We start from the raw sequence: 20,439 nt of genomic DNA on the forward strand, positions 1-20,439 counted from the left end.
AATTCCAACTAAAAATAGCAACAGTCTGGAAGCAGATCAACACATCTGTCAATTTTAGTGTCTCTCAATTTCTATTTTTTCCCCAGTCTTAAATTGACTTCTGCACATTTCTTCATCAGTTTGCAATTTGTTTTTAAAATCCTCATGAAAGTTCATTAGCACTTAAGTGTGCATTTCTCCTAATATACACATTGTGCATGCAATTTTGCCTGATATGCACACTTTTACAAGCCGATCCACTAATACATGCATTATGTGCATGCTTTCCCGCAATTTATGTATTTTTGCGCTCATTGTTTGGTTGGAAAACTTCCACACAAAATTCAGATGAGTGCAAATTTAGAAGGATAGCTGTGCTTCGGATTGTGGATTGTTCACAATCTGAACCTACCAAGTTTCTCCTCCTTCGTACTCCTGAGTAAGCATGTATAAGATTGGCTTGTTAGTGTCAGGTTATAACTTATGGGAATCCTGTTAGTATTATTTGATAGTGTTAATATGTAGGATACAGTTTGAAAACAAACTGCATTTTTAAAGTATGCATTTACTTCTGACCATTTGGGAATAGTGTGACCAATATGATCCACATATATAATGAGATTTAAAAAGTCATAGAAATAAGATATTTATTTCTGAGTGGCGACTGGTTAAGAACATTTTCTCTTCTGTCCAGAAATGATCAAAAAGTAAAACAATGGTTTGATGCAGTTTATTTTTGTAACTGCCTCCCAGAAAATTATATTTACTCTAGTATGGGATAGGGCCCAAGCATGTGTGGATGTAAAGGGACAATTTATCCAGGTCTGGAAGTCTGGGGGACCCCTGCCTGGTCTTCAAGCCCATTATCATGTAGCAGGTGGAGGAATCAAGGTTTAGGACCAGGGAACCCGTTTGACATCTTTGCACATGAACCTGCCTGGACCATCTTTTGAGGCCCATCTCTAGGTAAGTGGTGACCCTAGTTTGGGATTATTTTGGTAGCAGTGGCCCTATGTTTGAATTCCTTCCCCAGAGGGGCACATCAGCCACCCACTCTGTTATCTTTTTGGTACCAGGTGTATAATGTTCTGTTGGTGAATTGTTTTAAGGAGGTGAATGTGGTTTTACATAGATGGCTTTAATTGTTAGCTGCTGTGGGAAATCTTTTATAGTTGAAGGATGGAGAAAATACATATGTAAATAAATAGTTTGAGAATTTCTGCGCAACCTCATTTCCAGATCTTGCAGGGCTGAATGGAGGCAATGAGAAGGGGTGCAACAACAGGGGGAAAAAACAGACCAGGGGGAAGAGGGGGAGGCAGGGTGTGCAGCCAACAGAGTGTATTATCTGACAGGGAGTAGGAGAGAGGGACAAGCACCACGAGAACAAAATCCCAGAGAGAGAGAGAGAGAGAGTGCTATGGGTCTGCAGCAGCCACAAGACTCACCCTGTATTTTTATCTCTGGCAGTTGTAAACAGCCTAATCTGTTTCAGATCTGTTCTTTGTCATTTCATTGTAACTTTTTATTGAGGTCCAAATCTGATCTGTTAAATCTGAAGCTCTGTTTTATCCCCATTCCCTATAGTGGGGGATCTAAAAACAGCTATAACTTCTTTCTCCTTTTAGCACAAGTGTATGAAATTTGTAGGCAAATGAGTCCCTCCGCAGCAGATGAAGTCTGCCAAATTTCAGGCAGATCCATCCAGCAGGTTTTGTGCAGAGAACTTTACTATTTGGTCTTGCTTGACTATTGCTGCTGGTGATGGGTCCTGGGGCAGGGGGAAAAGTCCATTCCATCTATCTGCCCACCCTGCTCCTGGTTGCTTCACTAGACAAGATGTTGCTAAATCGGAGCCAATTCCAGAGACAGAGTAGAAATGACTGTGACCAATTGATTTGCATCTTAGCCTACAGATTAGTGGACTGCCACAAAGCCAATGCACACACCCCGTCCACGTAGTGGATGCCAGCACTGCTGTTATGATTTACAGATGGCAGAAAATACGTGAGTACAGGTGTGATGCCTTTGGTCTCCAGAGTGCATTAAAGTTCTGACATCAGATCCCAAGAACAGGAAGCAGACATTTGTCACTTTTTAAATAACTAATATACATTTGTCATGTATATATAGCCATGTCTAGCTATAATGCAGCTTAAACAAAGGGGCCTAAAGAAAATTAATCTGGACACCAACTCGTCCTCCAGGGTCTCAAAGCAGACGCCTTTTCATTGGGAGAAACTCATTACAAATGTCCTTTTCCCAGAGAAATTACACCTGAGTGTTGGCTGGGCATAATGCTCCAATCAATACAGTGGTACCTCAGGTTACATACGCTTCAGGTTACAGACTCCACTAACCCAGAAATAGTGCTTCATGTTAATAACTTTGCTTCAGGATCAGAACAGAAATCGTGTTCCGGTGGCGCGGCAGCCGCAGGAGGCCCCATTAGCTAAAGTGGTGCTTCAGGTTAAGAACAGTTTCAGGTTAAGTACGGACCTCCGGAACAAATTAAGTACTTAACCTGAGGTACCACTGTACTGTGAAGCTCTGTTGGTTAGTTTGTTCCATTTAAACTGCTGTTAAAGGCATCCAGAGAACCATGAGGTGACACACACAAAAAGTGACAACTGCACAAATCTAGCAAAGGGATTTGCACACGTATGCAATATGTTGCATTTCTATCCCACTCTTCTTGCACGTTGCTCAGAGTGGATTAAATATGGTCTTCAATTAACTTTCCATCCAAGCACTGTCCAAGACTAGATCTGAGAACAGCTTCATCTTGTGCCACCTTTGAAAACACTTAAAAAGAAGAAGACAGTGATATATCACCATCAACAGGATTATTCTCTCCCCCTGCTGCTTTCCCCTTGTGCCTAGAGCTTTCTGCTTATGCCGCCTTCATTTCCCCTCCTGGTTTCATCATTTTAATTGAAGGCCAGTATTTGGACGCTGGCCGTCCAGCAGGGGGTAGCAGGCTCTTTGGCTGCCCAAGTCTGCTCTCCTATTTTCTGCTCAGTTGAAAGCATCTGAAAGAGAAACAGAAAGATAGCCACAAATTCTGGGGGAGGGGCAATCCCTGGTAGTAGTAGCAATAATAATAATAACAATAATCATAATCATAATCATAATCACAATCCTTCAGTATATGGAGACGTTCTGTGCTACTCCCGGCTAAACGTTGCTTCACTCCTGTGTTCTCCCCTGTTGCCTCTTGTATTAGCCAGCAAAACCAGGAAGACGTCGAACACGCGCGGCGGGCGCGCGCACACACAAACTACAAACCAAATCCGATCCCGAACTGAATTAATCCTTCCCGGATTTTATACGCCACCCCACCCCTCTTTCTCTGTGTCTCTCTGTCTCTCTCGCTCTCTCTTCCTGATGTGGTTGGATATAAGTCTTGTGGCATTTCCTGCTGCAGAGACTCGGTGAAACAGCTGTCCTGCTTTGGAGTGGCCAAGCTTTTCTTTCTCCCGCCGCCCTCCCCGGATCTGTTGCTTTGTTGCCTGCCTGCCTGCCGGCCCTGGAAACCGGGACCCAGGAGGGACGCTTGCCGAGGCTGGCGGCCTCGCTCCGGGCCCTCGAGGGCTCTGGGCTGCCAGGGCGCCGGAAAGCGGCGGAGCAAGAGAGAGGCGGGCGCGGCGGGGGCGCGCCAGGGGCACCACCTCCTCCCCGGGCAGCGCGGCGCATGGCAGCGGTTTGGGGAAAGTGACACTTGAGGAGGAGAGGGAGGCGGCGGCGGCGGCCTCGAGCCCACGGCAGCTTCGGGGACGCGGTCGCGTTGTGGAAGAAGGCGACCATGAGCGACGCGCCGGGGCGATGCTTCCCGGGGAACTTTTGACTATGGTGAGGAGGAGGAGGAGGAGCTGCTGCTTGGCGACGCGGGGCGCGCGCCGCTGTTCGGCTCGCCGGCAGGAATTGGGGCGAGGGGGCTCTCGGGCTGCTGCTGTCTGCGCGCTGAGGAGGAGGTAAGGCGAAGAAGCAGGACGACGACGACATGTTTTCGGTTTGCCCAGCAACGTGCGCGCCCGAGGGTGTGGATGGGGGGGGGCGGGAGGTGGCGCGTCTTCAGCCTCTCCAGGCGGAGGAATAGAGCCCTCTCCCTTGCGCACAGTGACTGGGCTGGGTGGAGGGGAGACGGGCGCAACACGGCGTTTTGCATCGCTCGTGGGACGACGGATGAGGGATGGATTTATTTTCCTCCTAAAAACAACAACATCGCCCTTCATGGAGCGAAGGTTTCAGCCCGTATTTTAGCGTTACATACGGGGATTCCCCGTTTTACAGAGGTGAGACCCGAACCCCCCCCCCTCTCCGTTATTAGTGCGATTTACTAAAAGGTTCTCTCAAATTAGAAAACGGACACGCATGTTCAGATCATTTTAGGAGATTTGATTTTTTTATTTTAAAAAAAGGGGAGACAAAGTGCACCAAAAATGTTTCAGTTCACAAAAATCCCTAAGAGGACAACGGTGGCCATGTAAGCAAGAACCGGGAGACACTCGCTGTGTATCAGCCACCATGTGTTCTGTCCTCAGTGAATGGAACAAGAAGAGTCCCATTCTTAAAGTGCAGGGAATCTCATGGTTTTCAGATGCTTAAAATGCTGCATCCCCGACGCCCATTCCTGCATCAAGTAGCCTTGTCAGCTGCTATTGTAGCTAAAGGTAATTACAATAACAGGTTTGTTTGTGTTTGAAAGATTCTTCAGCAGCATGTTTGCAAATCTGTCAGATACTTATTGTATCAGAGGTCTTGCAGAATTACAGTTTGTAAAATGCTGAACGCAATTCAGCTACATAAGGCCTATTAGTTTATTCAGTGGGTTAAAAATAAACTAAATGCTAGCATTTTTTTTAAAAAAAAACATAATTACACAGCAACAAGGGATTTAGTTTTAATTTTCTTTGCTCTGCTTTGCATCCTTTTTTTGTTTTCTGTGCCGTCACAGCAAATTAGATGTCCAGTGGTGGCTTATGTTGAGAAAGCAGACAGAGAGGCCTGTTTGTTGTTCTAATACCTTTGTATTTAAAGTGAATATGTATTGTTAGGCTCTGTCTTTGGAAAGTGGTGACCCTTTTGGTTATTTTTAAAATACAAGTTTCTCCCCCTTCCTCCCCTCCAGTTATTTCATGTCATGGTGCAGTAAAAATAAACCTCCTCAGTGCCTTGAAATACAGAGTGAATATAAATTGGGAGATCTTGGAATGCAACCCGAGGAAAATAATGAAAACATCTTTCAGATCTGAGGCCAAATGTTACTAATGCTTTATACGTGGGCTGTTCGGGGCCAGCATAGGCAGAGCATGTTGCTATTTTTAAGCGCATTTTGTTACAGTTTGGGATTTATCGGGGGAGTGATGGAATGTCAGAAGAAGTCAGGTCTTTGCCTAACAACTGAACAATTAAGATTCATAACCGAGCCAGTGGTAGACTTAGCCAGACCTAATGGTTGTTGGCAGTTGTGTTTTTTTAGGACATGATTTAAGCAGTCTGGCAGGTGAACCAAGTTTCAGTGTGGCATTTACCAGGGGGAGGGGATCCAACTGTATGCTTAACAGACTGCTCATCCTTGGTACTTGGATACCTCCCAATAAAAAGATTATGAAATTAGAGAGAGAGGGGGGGAGGGAGAGAGAGAAGGGGTGGGTCCCTGCCCAGTTTTGCTCTGACTTGGCTTGGCCCCTTGCCAGCATGTGACCACTGACAGATTCCTCAAGGGAATATGATCTGTGATAGAAAAAAGGGTTCTTCGCCTCTCTTGTATAGCAAAGGTGGCAATGCAGTTACACTTTCTCAAATGCTCTTGGCTGATTTTAACCTAAAGCACCGTGCCAGAATCAGTAAATGCCTATGAAAGAGAGGAGTGCTCAAGGCAGGCCTTCTGCTCTCCATGCTCTGCCATCTTCTGTACAGAAGGGGTTCGGAATTGGGTACCCCAAAAATGAGGCACTGGAAACAACTGCTCTAGTGGCATGTATGTCAGCTATAGCAATGCAGTAGAGGAGCAACCGTGTTCTGAGGGTGGTGCATGGAAAGAAAAGTTTTGGACCAGATCTGTGATGAGAGCCTGACATCCACATGGATTACGGGTGTCTAGGTCAGGGCTCATATATATATTACCAGTGTGCATAACCTTGGGCAAAGATTGTTTGTGGCCCACCATGCATCACTCCCTGAATTCAGCAGAATTCATTTGAAAGGTAAGATGCCTTGTTGAGTCTTTGTCTGGACTGCTGGTTGACAGCAGTAAAGAACGAGGAAGATGAACCCCTGCATTTGGAATCAGCTTTCATCATCCGCCTTGGGTACCCTGATACTTTTGAGCTGGTCATCTGCCATCCATAACATCCATAACTAAAGGAGCATCTCCACCCCCATTGTTCTACCCAGACACTGAGGTCCAGCGCTGAGGGCCTTCTGGCGGTTCCCTCGCTGTGAGAAGCCAAGTTACAGGGAACCAGGCAGAGGGCCTTCTTGGTAGTGGCACCCGCCCTGTGGAACACCCTCCCTCCAGATGTCAAAGAGATTAACAACTACCAGACTTTTAGAAGACATCTGAAGGCAGCCCTGTTTAGGGAAGCTTTTAATGTTTGATGGATTACTGTATTTTAATATTTTGTTGGAAGCTGCCCAATATTGTTGCCCAATATTTTGTTGGAAGCTGCCCAATATTTTGTTGGAAGCTGCCGCGACCAGGGGAAAGAGACAGTGGAAGAGGACTGGAAGAAATTCAAAATATATCTTAAAAATTGTTGTAAAATTGAGGAATGTTAAGATGTCAAGGGGTAAGAAGTAGAGAATTACAGCTGTAACTAACAAGCTTATGGAAACGTAATGAAAGGGAACTAATAGACAAACTGACTAAAGGGTTGCTAAAGAATTCCAAAATAAGGATGCAGCGAAAGGGAGGTATGGGGAAGTCGGAGGAAAGAAGGTGTATGAAAATAAGATTATGAAATTATACATGTTTAAATGTTTTGAAGGGAAAAAAAAAAAGGAAGCTGCCCAGAGTGGCTGGGGAAGTCCAGCCAGATGGGCGGGGTATAAATAATAATATATTATTATTATTATTATTATTATTATTATTATTAAAACATGACACACACACCCTTCTCAGAGAGCCACCTCAGACTTGGATTTATTTACAGGATTAAAGTGAGTCAAGGAAAGGCTCCTGGATAGCTGGCCATTTGTTGTGCTTTCTCTTTCACCTTGGCAAAACAAAACGGGTATGAACCAGACTGTGATTGGCACCTCAGGAAGATAAGCAGCGTTTGTAATTAACAGTCAGCTTTGCTGTGATCTGAAATTAACCAAGAAAATGAGCAAGCAAAGGGATGACAACCCTACAGGCAGCATATCTAAGGTGTCGTTCTTGGTATATGAACTGCCTCATTACTTGCCGTGTAACAGGCCCTAACAATACAGTATCAAATACTTTTATCACCTGTGATTTTTTTTTAAAAAAATTAAGGCTTAGAGAAGGAAGAGGAGGGTGATAGATCCATAGTACTACAAACACAGAGAAGTTATTTAGGTATAGAAACATTTCTGTCTTACATTTTTTGGCTTCTAAAGAGCCTCCATAGCAGTTTGCAACACTATACATGAGGCCTCCAAAGAAATTGCATTTTTTTAAAAGTTAAGAACGATGGGGAGATAAAGCAAGAGAATCCTTCTCTCTCTCTCTCTTGCTTGTCCAGTGTATTCAGTTGATGGGAATGCACAACTTCTTGGAAGTTGACCCAATAAAATATAAGTTGCTAACTACACATCTCTGATTTTATTGGAGGGTAACAGCCTCCAAGACTCCTATAATCATGGGACTCAAAATAAGATTGCAGATGTTTGGCAGCACTGAATCCCACATTTTTCCTTTGCACTGACGCTGCCTGCTTCCTTTCTTCCAGGACCCAGGCATACAAAATTGGCACAATAATATTTTCAGTTCCAGAGCATCATTGATGGGGGCAGGAGCAAATAATCTCTCTGAGCCTTTGCCTTAAACCATTTCTGTCTTTCATTGTAGCAGATTAAATTCTTCATGCTCTGTGCATATTTGTAAAAAGCTGACCAACCTGTTTGATCTTGCACTGATACACGACTGTTCAAGTGAAAGGCTGAAATAAGAGGATTTTTCCACCCTTGAATTACTAAGTCACTTATTTAATTAACAGCTTGGAGGAAAGTGAGAGCTGAAACTGCTGGTTGTCAGAAAGAGAGTTTTCCTGTGGAGTACTCTGAGACCTCAGATTACTTGTGTTGCATTAGACTAGCTAGACATGAGCTTGTGTCAACATTTCACACTTCTTTGGTTTGCTTTTGACTGAAAGCAGCTGACCTGTTCTATGGACAAGGTTTTCCTTTCTTATCAGAATTGCTAAAGGAAGTGAAGGGTTCAGTGGGTGGTGCAACATCTTCAAAGTTCTGGGTGTTCAGAGGCACTTGGTCTTATCTAAGATTACCAAATCTCTTACAACAGGGACCTGTATGGAGGCCAAGATCAATAATGTTATCTAGGTGGCTTTTCCTTGCTTATTAACTGCTTTGTGTTCATATAATAAGCCAAGTTCTGACTTGTCTTCACCTGGATGAAGGTTCTGCAGGTTTCTTAGGTGTGTATATGAGCTGGTGTCATGGCTGTAATATGTGCCCTTGAAAGTGATTGTTTTCCATTCATATCCCTGAAGACCGCATATTTGCTTTTTAGACTGGTGAGAGGGGATTGCTGGAGTAGACCTACCCAGCTATTTCCTGCAGTATAACCTTACTCTTCTAGCCCGCTTTTGTTGGATACATTCATGCATCCATGTGTCAGATTGCGGTCATTTTTAAAAAGATGACCATGTGTCCAACCATTCAAAGAACCAAGATTAATGTACTTATCCAACATGAACTAACAAAAGGCATGTTAGCACAGGTGAAATATGGATTTGTTTGCTTTTTGCACTAGGAATCAAATGAGCTGTCTACTGCCTTGCTGTGAGAGAGGAAACCCAAATTGTCAGCAGGAGAGATTGTTAGGTGGGGCTCTGTGCTTGTTCCTCAGCAGTGCTGGGGTGTGATTCCCCACCCCAAAAAAGCCTATTCCTTTAAGAATGGCAAAGCCTCTCTGGTTTTACATGGCTATGCTGCTAGGAAAAAACGATAGCATTAATCTCAATGGGATTATTATACCCTTCTGCTTTTATGTTCCCCCATTTGTAATTTATTGCAACATGAATATGTGTGTGAATATTTATGTATCATTGACTTATTTGTTTTGTTGGCTTTATTATAGCAGTTAGTGCAGAGGGGTGAAAAAGCTTGGGATGGACTGATAAAACCGTTTTCTGCATTTGTATATTAACTCTGAGAGACCTTATGAGCAGCAGGCATCTTACTTTCAACACTGTTTGACTCTCACTTCCTGTGGACAGATGACAAGGCCGGTCCAAGGTATTTTGCTACCTGAGGCAAAGGACAAGGTGGTACCCTCCCCTCTTCAACAAACAGAAGCCAACTAGATGGAGAGTTTAATTTACTTCAACACTGGTGATGGCATAGTGTCCTCCATCCAACCTGAGGGCAGCAGACTAGCTTATGACAGGAGAGGGGAACCTTTGTCCCCACCCTGTTGTCGAACTACAATGCCCATCATGCCTCTACAATGCCCCTGCAAGTGGCCAGGGATGATGGGACTTGTTGTTTGGCAACATCTGGAGGACCAAAGGTTCCCCATGCACCTGACTTAAGTAATGTATGGCAGACCACATAGCTCACCCAGCTCTGTTCTCCAATACCTCACCGCCATGGTCTGTTCCCCACCCACCCACGAAGCATCTGTCTTATCGCCTCACTCTGCCTCCTGATAGATGGCCTCGGTGGTGCATGAAAGTTACCATTTGCTTATCTGCCCTCAGCACCGATGCCATCCCAATGCTAATAACAAATGCCTGTCTTCATATTGCATTCATTTACGCCAGGGCTCCTTTCTCTCTCATTGCTTTGAGGTCACGAGGAAAGGGGTGGTTGATTCATGGATTTAATATCATGTCAGTGCAGTTCATTTGCCGTTATCTCTGAATATGATGCTGCAGACTCCTGGACTCTGCGGAGGTGTGGTAAACAGTTGCACATTTCCTTCACTAGAGATTAGAAGCCGCATGGAGCTGGAGGCTATTCATCACCCCAGACAACGTGGCAGGAGAAAACCAGCCCTTTCTCTGCATCTTGAAAACTGCCCGCTCAGCTACCCATGAGCTCCATATCCTGTCTGGTTACTTTGTGTTGCTGTTGTTGATTTAATCACAAGGGAGGAAGTGGGATGTGACCCTTATCAGATGTATGACTCACTGAGGGTGCTGGGTGATGTCGCACCACTTCCCATTGGAAAGGGCTGCTGGGATTAATAGTGGGCCAGCAGGTTGATTTTGATAAGCAGCTGGCACATCTGTGCAGAGAATAGATTTTCCTTTCATGAGAGGAATGTCCGTGCTCTCTGCTAAGCTGCTCTTAAAGGGAACCCACGCGGTGTGATTCCTGCTCCACATTTACACTGTGACACAAAATGATGGCTAACTTCATGGGAGCTGTCAGATAGTATTATTTTTAATTTTTGGAGGTAGGTGTTAATCTTCCAAGGAAGAGAATATGGAACAATGAGGCTTGGGGGAGACTAGGTGTTGCCATTGCATCTTTTCAGGCGTTTCATCTTTTGTGCATTGCTTTTTGCAGCTTTTCAGCCTTTGAGGTGCCCAATGAAGAAAAGGAAAAGAAACCTCCACCAGCCACCTCCATGCTTGCTGAGAGAGAGAAACTCTTTGCACCTCTCTTGTGTTCAGAACGGAAGGGTGGAAGGGTATTTAGTTCTGGCATTCGGTGACATGTGGGAATGTTTGGAAGGGGGTGTTCATTGCAGGCGAGGTTGAGCCAATTCAAACAGGTACTGAGCTGGAAGACCAAACAGTCTCTGAGGCACTGTGGAGTTTTGAGAGGATATTTCTTGAGACCTTTCACAGGCACCATAGGAGGTGCTGGTGGGCACCATGTTGGGGACCTCTGATTTACCGCCTCCATGCATAAGTATTTCCATGTGTCGCACAACTCTTATGTAAAAACACTGAAATGTTGGCAGGCAGTAGAATCTAAATCCAAAACATAAATCAATGTTTTCCTTGGTAGGCCACGCAAGCTTTAGTGATGCAGACATTATTATCATTATCATTATTATCATTAATTTGTCATTGGAGATCATATAGTGCTACAGTTACATCTCCAGCAGTATTGACCCAGCTACAAGTGGTCAGAAATGGAAGTTGCTGAGCCATTTCTGTATGGGAGTCAGGAAAGGACCTTTGACTGAGCAGACAGCTCCCAGGCTATCGTGATAAGAGTATGAATGAGCAGCGTCGCATTGTGTCAGCTGAAAAGTACCAAATTCATGGCTCAAACACTCCTTGTACAATAGGTTTGTCAATAGGTTTCCCACCCCGACTTGGCCACAGTGATCCATGCGACGGTCATCTCCAGGCTTGACTACTGTAATTCGCTCTACGTGGGGCTGCCCTTGAAGCTGTCCCAGAAACTCCAGCGGGTACAGAATGCTGCAGCGAGGCTCCTCACGGGGTCTCTGCCATGGGAGCATATTCACCCAGTGCTTTTCAAGCTGCACTGGCTCCCGGTGGAGTACAGGGTCAGATTTAAGGTGCTGCTTTTGACCTTTAAAGCCCTTCACGGCCTAGGACCCTCGTACCTACGGGACCGCCTCTCCTGGTATGCCCCACGGAGAGCCTCAAGGTCCATAAATAACAACACCCTAGTGGTCTCTGGCCCTAAGGAAGTTAGATTGGCTTCAACCAGAGCCAGGGGCTTTTCAACACTGGCTCCGGCCTGGTGGAACGCTCTGCCTCATGAGACCAGGGCCCTGCGGGATCTGATTTCTTTCTGCAGGGCCTGTAAGACAGAGTTGTTCCGCCTGGCCTTTGGCTTGGAGCCAATTTGATTCCCTCCCTCCCTCCCTCCCTCCCTCCCTCTCTCTCATTTTTTTTCCCTTTTCCTTCTCCTCCTGCGATGAGGCTACATTTTAATATTTTAATGTTCCATTATTTTAAAGTTGTATTTTATTTTTGTTTTTAAGTTGTAATCATTAATCTTGTTTTTATTATTGCTTGTAAGCCGCTCTGAGCCCGGCCTTGGCTGGGGAGGGCGGGGTATAAATAAAAAATTATTATTATTATTATTATAACCAAGGATTGGGAAATCCTCCCCCCCCCCTTCAAAATCCCATCATTTGATTCCATGCTAATATGGATTTACCGGTATATGCCTCTTTGCACCAACACCAGCCCTGGGCCATTTCTTAAAATGTTCATCTGGGTTAAAGTGTTTGATGGGGGAATGCATTTTTAAGAGTATTCTTGTGCAGACCTGTGGAACTCTTGTCTTTTGTTAATAGAGTCTGCAGCTTCTTAGAATCGGCAGCTTCTCTGGTCAAATATGAGAGGAAGCTGAGGCAGCTCAAGGGTCAGGACACTGAGTTGCCTGATTCTAACCCTTTCTTCCTTTGCTTCTGATCCTCCATCTTAGAATGGCGAGTAGACCACAAAGCAGAGCATATGATAATAGAATAATTACAAGCATATACTTAAGAGAGACCTGCTCTGATTTCTCCTTGAAGTCAGATGCCTAACCAAATAATAAAAATAAATTGCAGTATTCGTTTTTTTTTAAAAAGCTTACACTGTGGAGGATCTTCACTGAAGAGCCCAGCAAACTATTCTCACAGGGGACAGCTGGATACCCATGAAAACCTCATAAATAGGACCTGGATATAAAAGCACTGCCAGCACTGAAAGGAGAATGGTGGTTACCAGGGTGAATTTCTGTTTTTAGGGCTCTGTACACAACCCTTTGCGGGGACTCTGTTCATTTACCTAAATAAATAAACATGACTATGCCCAAAATTATGACAGAGCTAACTGCTTAAGAATGAGTTTGTTGATAACAAGGGCTATCTTTCCTTACTGTTAAACAGTACTTCTTTTTTCCCAGTTAATGATATGCTTATATAGAGAGTTAAAAAGAAAGCACTTCGCATCATCCGAAAAATGACCTTTATTTAAAGGAACAAAATGAATAAACATTCAAAGATATTTTTTTTAATCAACATTTCTTTCACACAAAGACATCAACAATTTACATCTCGCAGTGTGGAACTTCTGATTGCTAAAGTTGCTGAACTTGTTAAATATGCTTGATATCTAGTAGAACACATGTCATTTTTGACTCTCTTAATGATTTCTCACCAGCTGCGTTTGATGTGAGTAATGCTAACAACATTTTAAGAATTGTTTCTACATTTGGAGACGTGGTACCTGACAAAATACAGGAAATGTTGCAGTTCATCTTCAAAGACAACAGAAGCAATGTCTTCTGAGTACATATCCAGTGATTTTTGGATGCTGTTGTCTTTCTCCACCTCATCAGTATCTTTCTAAGAATGCAGTTTCGTTGTCTTCAGCGTCAACATAAAACATTTCCCTTAAACATTTCTCATTTGACTCTTCAGTAGGATTAGCAATATGAATGAAAACGTCTCCCATTTCACTGTGAACCTTTCAAAGCCAAAATGGCATCACCTCTTGTAGAGCTCTTTGTATCCAGTGCTAGTCTTGCTTAGAGTAGAATCACTGAAATCAATGAACATGCGTCACTAAGGTCCATTAATTTCAGTGGGCCTACTCTGAGTAGGACTGCCATTGGCTACAACCCTTCATTGCCATTTGGCTACATGATGCATTCAAGGAAGGCAGGAACACCCTGTTGGTCCAGTGTGTGATTTGAAGGGCCAGTGGAATGTCTTCTGTTCTGGATACTCTTTGGGGGGGGGGGTAATTGAATTACCACCAAGATGGATATTGCCTATAATATTGGAATGGGTGGAGGGGAATATCCCACAAGAGGTTGTTGTGTAGATGTGTAACTCCACAGGGGGAATGAAACATTCCCCACAGCGCTTTAGAGATTGCTGTTAAGGCGCCTTTAAGGGGGAAATGCAACAAGGAGAAGCTCTGTGTTAACCAGCTGAGGATTCCATATTGGTGTTAATTGGTTCTGAAATCTAGCCAAATATACTGAAAGCAGATTGCTTGATGAAATGTATCAGTATGTTGTTGCACTTATGCTTCTTTCTTTCGTTTCTTAAATCATTCCTTGACAGATCTGTGTAGTTTTTCCATACTGTTTTATTTTAAATCACCCATTCCCCGTTCCCCCTTTTTGCATCTGGAGTGTTTGGGATTCTGCACCTGCCACTTCTGGCATTCATTTATGAGTTACCGGTACTAAATTCTGAAATATACTGTTGCCAAGGCACTTTGCCAACCGCAGCAGGTTTGCAAAAGCAGCCCCAAACCTCTCGCCACCCCAAGGGGATTGGAAGTCAAATTCTCGGCTGGTTTTCCCAGCCTCTCCTGGTGACATAAATAAAAAGCTTTCAAATCCACCTTGTCCCTGCTGCATTATGATCTGTGTATATCTGGAACTCATCATTCCTAAACAGAAGAGTTAAAAGCTATTAGACTCTTAGATATGTGGGAAATGTGCATGCATTTGCAAGCACTATGCTAAAAGTGTTTGTTTTTAGAATATGGGGCACTTCTGCTGATTCGGAAGTTGATGTAAATGTTTTGCTTTTGGAGACCATATCCGAATTCTTTTGATTTATCTTGAGATTCATTCCCTTTCCTATCCTGGTGACCTGGGGAGGATAAAAACTAATAAAACTGAAGATCTGAATTTAATGACTGCTCTTGTAACCTCTGTGATCTCCAGGTATAAGAGAACAGTGCTAGCTAGGCAGTTTCAGTTCTAATTGTAAAGTAGATAAATCAAAGTTGAAATATAAAGGGATGGAGGGATGTGACAGTGGCACAGACAAATCATTCCCCCTATTTCCAGTGTTCAGAGGTGAGTGTTGTTGCTTACATAGCTACAGTGGCATCATCCATCCAAAGGAGGGAGGCATCAACAGGCTCAGAGAAACTCCCAGGTTTATGAAGTTTGTATAAAGAGAGAGAGAGAGAACAAAATTGGGTGGTTGGGGGAGATAACCCAGTGAGCGCTAAGCGAATTCAGTGGTTGTGGGCAGAAAACAGATAGCCAGATGGAAGAGAAAATGGAATGGAATATCATCATGGCTGGCTGGCTGGAACCCTGAACAGGAGTCCACACTTTTTGTTGCAGGTTCCGTTTGTACCACTGAATAGCAGGTTCTGTGGAACAACAGCGGGAGACAGCTACTGCCCTCATGCCCCACTTGTTGACTTTCCAAAGGCATTTGACTCGACACTGTTGTAACAGCATGCTGGATGGATGTTCAGTCCGATGCAAGGCTTCCCACTTTAATTTCTCAAGCAGTATTCGAAAAACAACATTCCTTGTTAATACCATGCAAGATTGTACAGTATTACACACTGATTAAAATTTCAGGGCTGCTTGGGTGGCCATTTCCAGAAGGTGGTTCTGGGAGGAGACTGTTTGGCTCCAGGGCAGTTATGGTTTGGGGTCACACGGGTAGGCTCATCTTGCTTCATATGCCACCACCAAGTGAGGGGAGGCAGTTGGCTACAAAGGGCAGGGCCTTCTCCGTGGTAGTACCCCAATTATGGAACCGCCTCCCCCCAAAAAATTGACTGGTGCCTTCTTTAAGCCCTTTTCAGCACCAGGTGAAGATCCTTTTACCCACCTAAGGCTTTTAACTTCTGCTTTAAAATAAACCCTAGGTACACCTTCATTCTTTTAATCATCAAGCCACCAATTTACAGTGAAGAAAATTGAAGTCCAGCGTAAGTTCAGCCTCATTTGAACTTCTGTCTAGCTTTCATTGCCCTTACTGGAAATCTTCCCGATGACTTCAGTTGTGGTTAAAATGTTCTCTGGAATGGGATTCTTCTAATTCATTTTAACTGTCTAGCAAACTATGGACTTCAGTGAAATAACACAGCTGTTTGCTAATTATACATACAGTTTCAAAACACTGTACAGACTACTTATTGAAACAATTAGTCTTTAAAATGGCCAAATGAGGCATAAGGACCAGTATTATTATCTCCAGTTCCAGGCTGTTCATCTTTTTGAGTGCAGCCTGGAACTCGCTCAGCTAGTAAAACTTGTCTTCTATACTTCCTTGGTGGGAAAAGTCTTGAAAGTCTAACAAATGCATCTGTATTCTACAGCATGCAGCAGGTCTGCCTGAAGCTAACAGCAGCAGAAGTGATAGTTTGAGACCAGGCCCTTTTGCCAAAGATGCTGGGTACGATTGAGTACGTATTCCCACGAAACAAGCTTAAAGCCTGTTAAAATAAGTGGAATACTATACATATGCTGAGTTTCTGTTGTGGCTTGAATGGGAGAATACTTCACATGGTTGCTACCTGGCTGGTTCTAAAATTAGCCTTGTGTGCTATCCTCTTGTTTGGCTTGGCCCTGGTGCTGTTTTTAAATCGGGGTAAAAATAATAAATCAACCTGGAGTTGCTCAGCCCAGACCTCATTGTTTCACATGCATTGCTGAAGAATAACTGTCCCAAAGGGTAGAGGTGCCTAAGCCTAAGCTGCTTGTTATCTGCCATTTGCAACCATGGCTCTTCTACTTTGATTTCCAGAGGTGGACAAAAGTTTTACCAGAATCTTCTGTATTGTGCAGTTCATTTGTGCTTAAAATTGTGGAGCTTGATTAATTATTCCAGTCCTAAACACACTTATTGGGGAGCTTATACAGGTTGTTCCGGTTTGTCTTGGTGTTTTGGGATAGGGGAATCTGATGCAGATGTAGAGTTAAAATTAACATGGCATCGTAAATGTACTAAGAGCAACCTTAAAGGGTTGTTCAAAGAGCATAAAATCTACCAACAGAGTACAGGTGAAGCAGCTTCATTAAAATGCTAATTGTGTACAGGAGCTGTTGGCTTACAATGGGGCTTTTGAATAACTCTCTAATACATACTTAGCTAATTTACAAACAAAGAGCACCTCTTCTTCAAGCCCTCAGCCAAGTTTTAATAACAGGGGACACTGATCATCATAATATAACACGAAGGCTTCAGTGGTATGCTGCTACCAATAATTATAACTACACTTTACCAGTAACTGTCACAGCTACATTTTAAGAGACTTTATTCCTTGTTTGTCCCAACTCTGTTCTGCACTCTTTATCCAATGTTTTGTACAAAACAACTATCATAACATATGCAACTGCCACCCATTTCATGTGCCTAAATAATAGTCAGACTGGACAAATGGAAGTTAATGAATTCTCTTTGGACCACCAAATAAGAACAATAACAGTTGTCTTGCTACAGATAGGTAGCCGTGTTGGTCTGCCATAGTCAAAACAAAATAAAAAAAATCCTTCCAGTAGCACCTTAAAGACCAACTAAGTTAGTTCTTGGTATGAGCTTTCGTGTGCATGCACACTTCTTCAGATACACTGAAACAGAAGTCACCAGACCCTTCTATATAGTGAGAAGTTTTTGCGGCTCAATGTGGTGCCTTCCATAGTTCCAGTTACAGATACAGTTCCAGTTCCAGTTCCAGTTCTTCTCACCATATAGAAGGGTCTGGTGACTTCTGTTTCAGTGTATCTGAAGAAGTGTGCATGCACACGAAAGCTCATACCAAGAACTAACTTAGTTGGTCCTTAAGGTGCTACTGGAAGGAATTTTTTTATTTTGAGTTGTCTTGCCTTTAGCTCCAGAACCAGTTTTGGGTTACACAAATAAGAGTTTGCCTCTATTCACGTGAAGAGAGTTTTCCCCTTATTACTGTGCAACCACAGCACACATACCCCGCACACATCTGACATTCAGAGGGAAGGGATTTGGGGTCAGAAATTGCCTGTGGATTTCACCTCTGCTGCTTTTGTGTTTTAGTTCACACAGTCATTACAATACCAGCATTTCCCATCTGGTTGTGTGGATGACTCCAGCTGTACCCATAGGCCAGGCATGTCCAACTTTCAAGAGACTGAGATCTACTCCCACAATAAACAAACTAGCAGTGACCAAAGTTGCTGAACTTCTTTTAGGTTGGGGGGCCCCACGATCTACCATAGACACCCCACAATCTACTAGTAGATCACGATCTACCTGTTGGACATCCTTGCCGTAGGCCATTATTCATGATTCAGGGCTCTCTCCTTTGGCTCTAAGTGTACACACTTGCATTGTCAGTTAGCTGAGCCTGCCAGTTAGCAGGAAGCCTTGTGACACTAAATATTCCTGAGTGGGTCAAGTAATATGCTCTGGCCACCTGCAAATGCTTCTGGGTTGGACTGGCACACACCTTTAGACTGAAAAAAATGGAGAGTCTTGTTGCATAGACACCATTTAAACCACATTCCCCTCCCAGCCAAAAAATCCTGGGAACTTTCGTTTGCCCTGATGGAGCTACATTCCCAGCACCCTTAACAAACCACAGTCCCCATGAGTCTTTAGTGTGGGGAGGGAGTGGAGAATTGTACTTTAAATGTATGGAACCTCTGTTGGCTTCTACCCCTGCTCTGTTTGCTTTGCCTTGCCCTGCTGTTAAGAGAAGCCAGGTGTTCTAAGGTCTTGCTATTTTCCACTACAAAGTAAGTCTTGGAAGACGGTTGGTAATTGATCTTGTACCTCAGCGTGGTCTTAAAAGGCTCTTATGAGCCAGTGTTGTTAGTTTCGGCACAATAAGCTTCTGAGGAGGAGGAAATGGTTTCATGCCATCACTGTTGTTGATGTCAGTGTTAGAAAATGATGTGGAGGAAACGGCTGCCATAAGACAGTGGTACAGTGTGCCACTGATAAAAAGGTGAACTGTATTGGTACATCTCGCAACTTGCTTACTTGAGAGTAAGTCCCACTGAATTGAATGAGACTAACTGCCTAGTAGATGTATGCCTTGTTAGAGCACTTGGGCTAAATGAGTGTTCATAATCTCAGCAGGGAAAGGCGATTGCCAAATTCTGGATTTCTATGCATGGGGAAGAATCCTAGATCAGGATGGAATAAGTAACTTTGAAAGGAGCTATAGCTTCACATGCCTGGTGTTGGTGTGTGCATGGCATGAGTTTACTGTGGTGCTGAAAGGCACCTGCAGTTGAAGCTCTTTCTCCTATGCTAGACTGCAACCATTTTTCCTTGGGAGGGAAGGAAACATTACTAGCAGTTTTCTACAGTAGAGGAATACCACCTGCGACTGCATACTAATAACGCCAAATGGGTTCATTTCGTAGAATGAAAAAAACTAGCAAGGGGAAGAGGAAAGCCGAAGCTTACGAAAGCTACTACAAAATGTTCTTTGTGTCAAATCAATTAAATTAGGATTCACTTGAAGTACTTGCTGTTGGAATTATTTTCCGCACGGTGGAAATCGGTTTTAAAAGGCGGCTCATATGGTTCATTCCTGCCCTTATTACAGATAGCATTGACTCAGCACCTGTGATAGTGGAAAGTGCAGCTGCCTCCCCAATAATTCTTTTTTCCAGCTAGACAGTAATTTGGGAAAATCTGATTTATCCATGCGAATTACTCTGTTGTGCGTAGAACAAGGTCGTCTTGCTTTGTGTCTCCGGCCTTCTCTATATCTACCCAGACATCATTCCCCCCCTGGCATTTCATTTAATTCCTGAAATCATTCTCAGTTCACTTCATATTTAGGTTATTCGTTTCTGGTGGTGTTGGGCTGTTGGGCATATTGAAAATCAATTTCCTGGTTTTATACTCCTAAAATTGTCAGGGTTGGGTTGTGGCCGGCTGAGGCATCGTTATTGATTTCAGATTCTGCAGGGGGAAATGCCTTTTGCACATGCATGATCATCCTTCTAAATATCATTGACCATGCAAGGGTGACCATTTTACCCCCTTATGAATTAAACCCTTCAAAAAATAAAATAAAACTGGTTATTTTTTTCTGCTGGTTAGTCTTCCTTCTTGGAAACATTCTTGTTTGTTTTAAGAGACTTTATACTGCTTTTTAGGACAGTCGTCTCACAAATCAGGGAACAATCAATAAAATACGTCAGAACAGTTAATACAGTGATAAAATCTCATTACATTTAAACAGTAAAGGAAAAAAAGAGACTAAAATCAGTCCTGGAGAAATGGCCTCTGTTATCCATCATCACAGCTGCATTGTAGCCACTTAAATCCCATTGAATTCAATGGTGATTGTAGGAGATGGTGTTGGATCACTTCCATATTGTTAAGTATGACGATGTTTTGGAGGGTCTCTCTCTTTTTTGGGGGGGGGAATATATTTCAATAATTAGAGCCATACATAGGATGACTCACATGTCATCTTAAGGAGGACAGTAGCTCATGTGAATCCTCCGTCTTTAGCAGTCTTAACCTAGCCGCAGAGGTTTATGTACAGTTTTGGGTGTGTCACGTAATATGCAGTTTCTTCTTCTGTAAATTAGAGACAGCACCATGCTCCA

At 43.5% G+C, this 20,439-nt stretch overlaps 1 protein-coding gene across 2 annotated transcripts in view; it reads left to right on the forward strand.

The window, feature by feature from the left end:
* The first annotated feature begins 3,320 nt into the window (after positions 1-3,320).
* Positions 3,321-20,439, forward strand: part of OSBPL5 (oxysterol binding protein like 5) — a 128,563-nt gene continuing 111,444 nt past the window's right edge. The window contains exon 1 of one of the 2 annotated variants that reach the window (XM_081840471.1): positions 3,321-3,953. Coding sequence is in view for 1 of the 2 variants with exons in the window: in XM_081840470.1 (XP_081696596.1) it covers positions 3,805-3,831 (27 nt within the window). In the remaining variant the exon portion in view is untranslated. The remainder of the gene's footprint in view (positions 3,954-20,439) is intronic. The other variant, XM_081840470.1, reaches the window with a different exon arrangement.

This window comes from Podarcis erhardii (genome assembly GCF_964252035.2).
Source record: "Podarcis erhardii genome assembly, chromosome: 1".
Taxonomy (NCBI): Eukaryota; Metazoa; Chordata; class Lepidosauria; order Squamata; family Lacertidae; genus Podarcis; species Podarcis erhardii.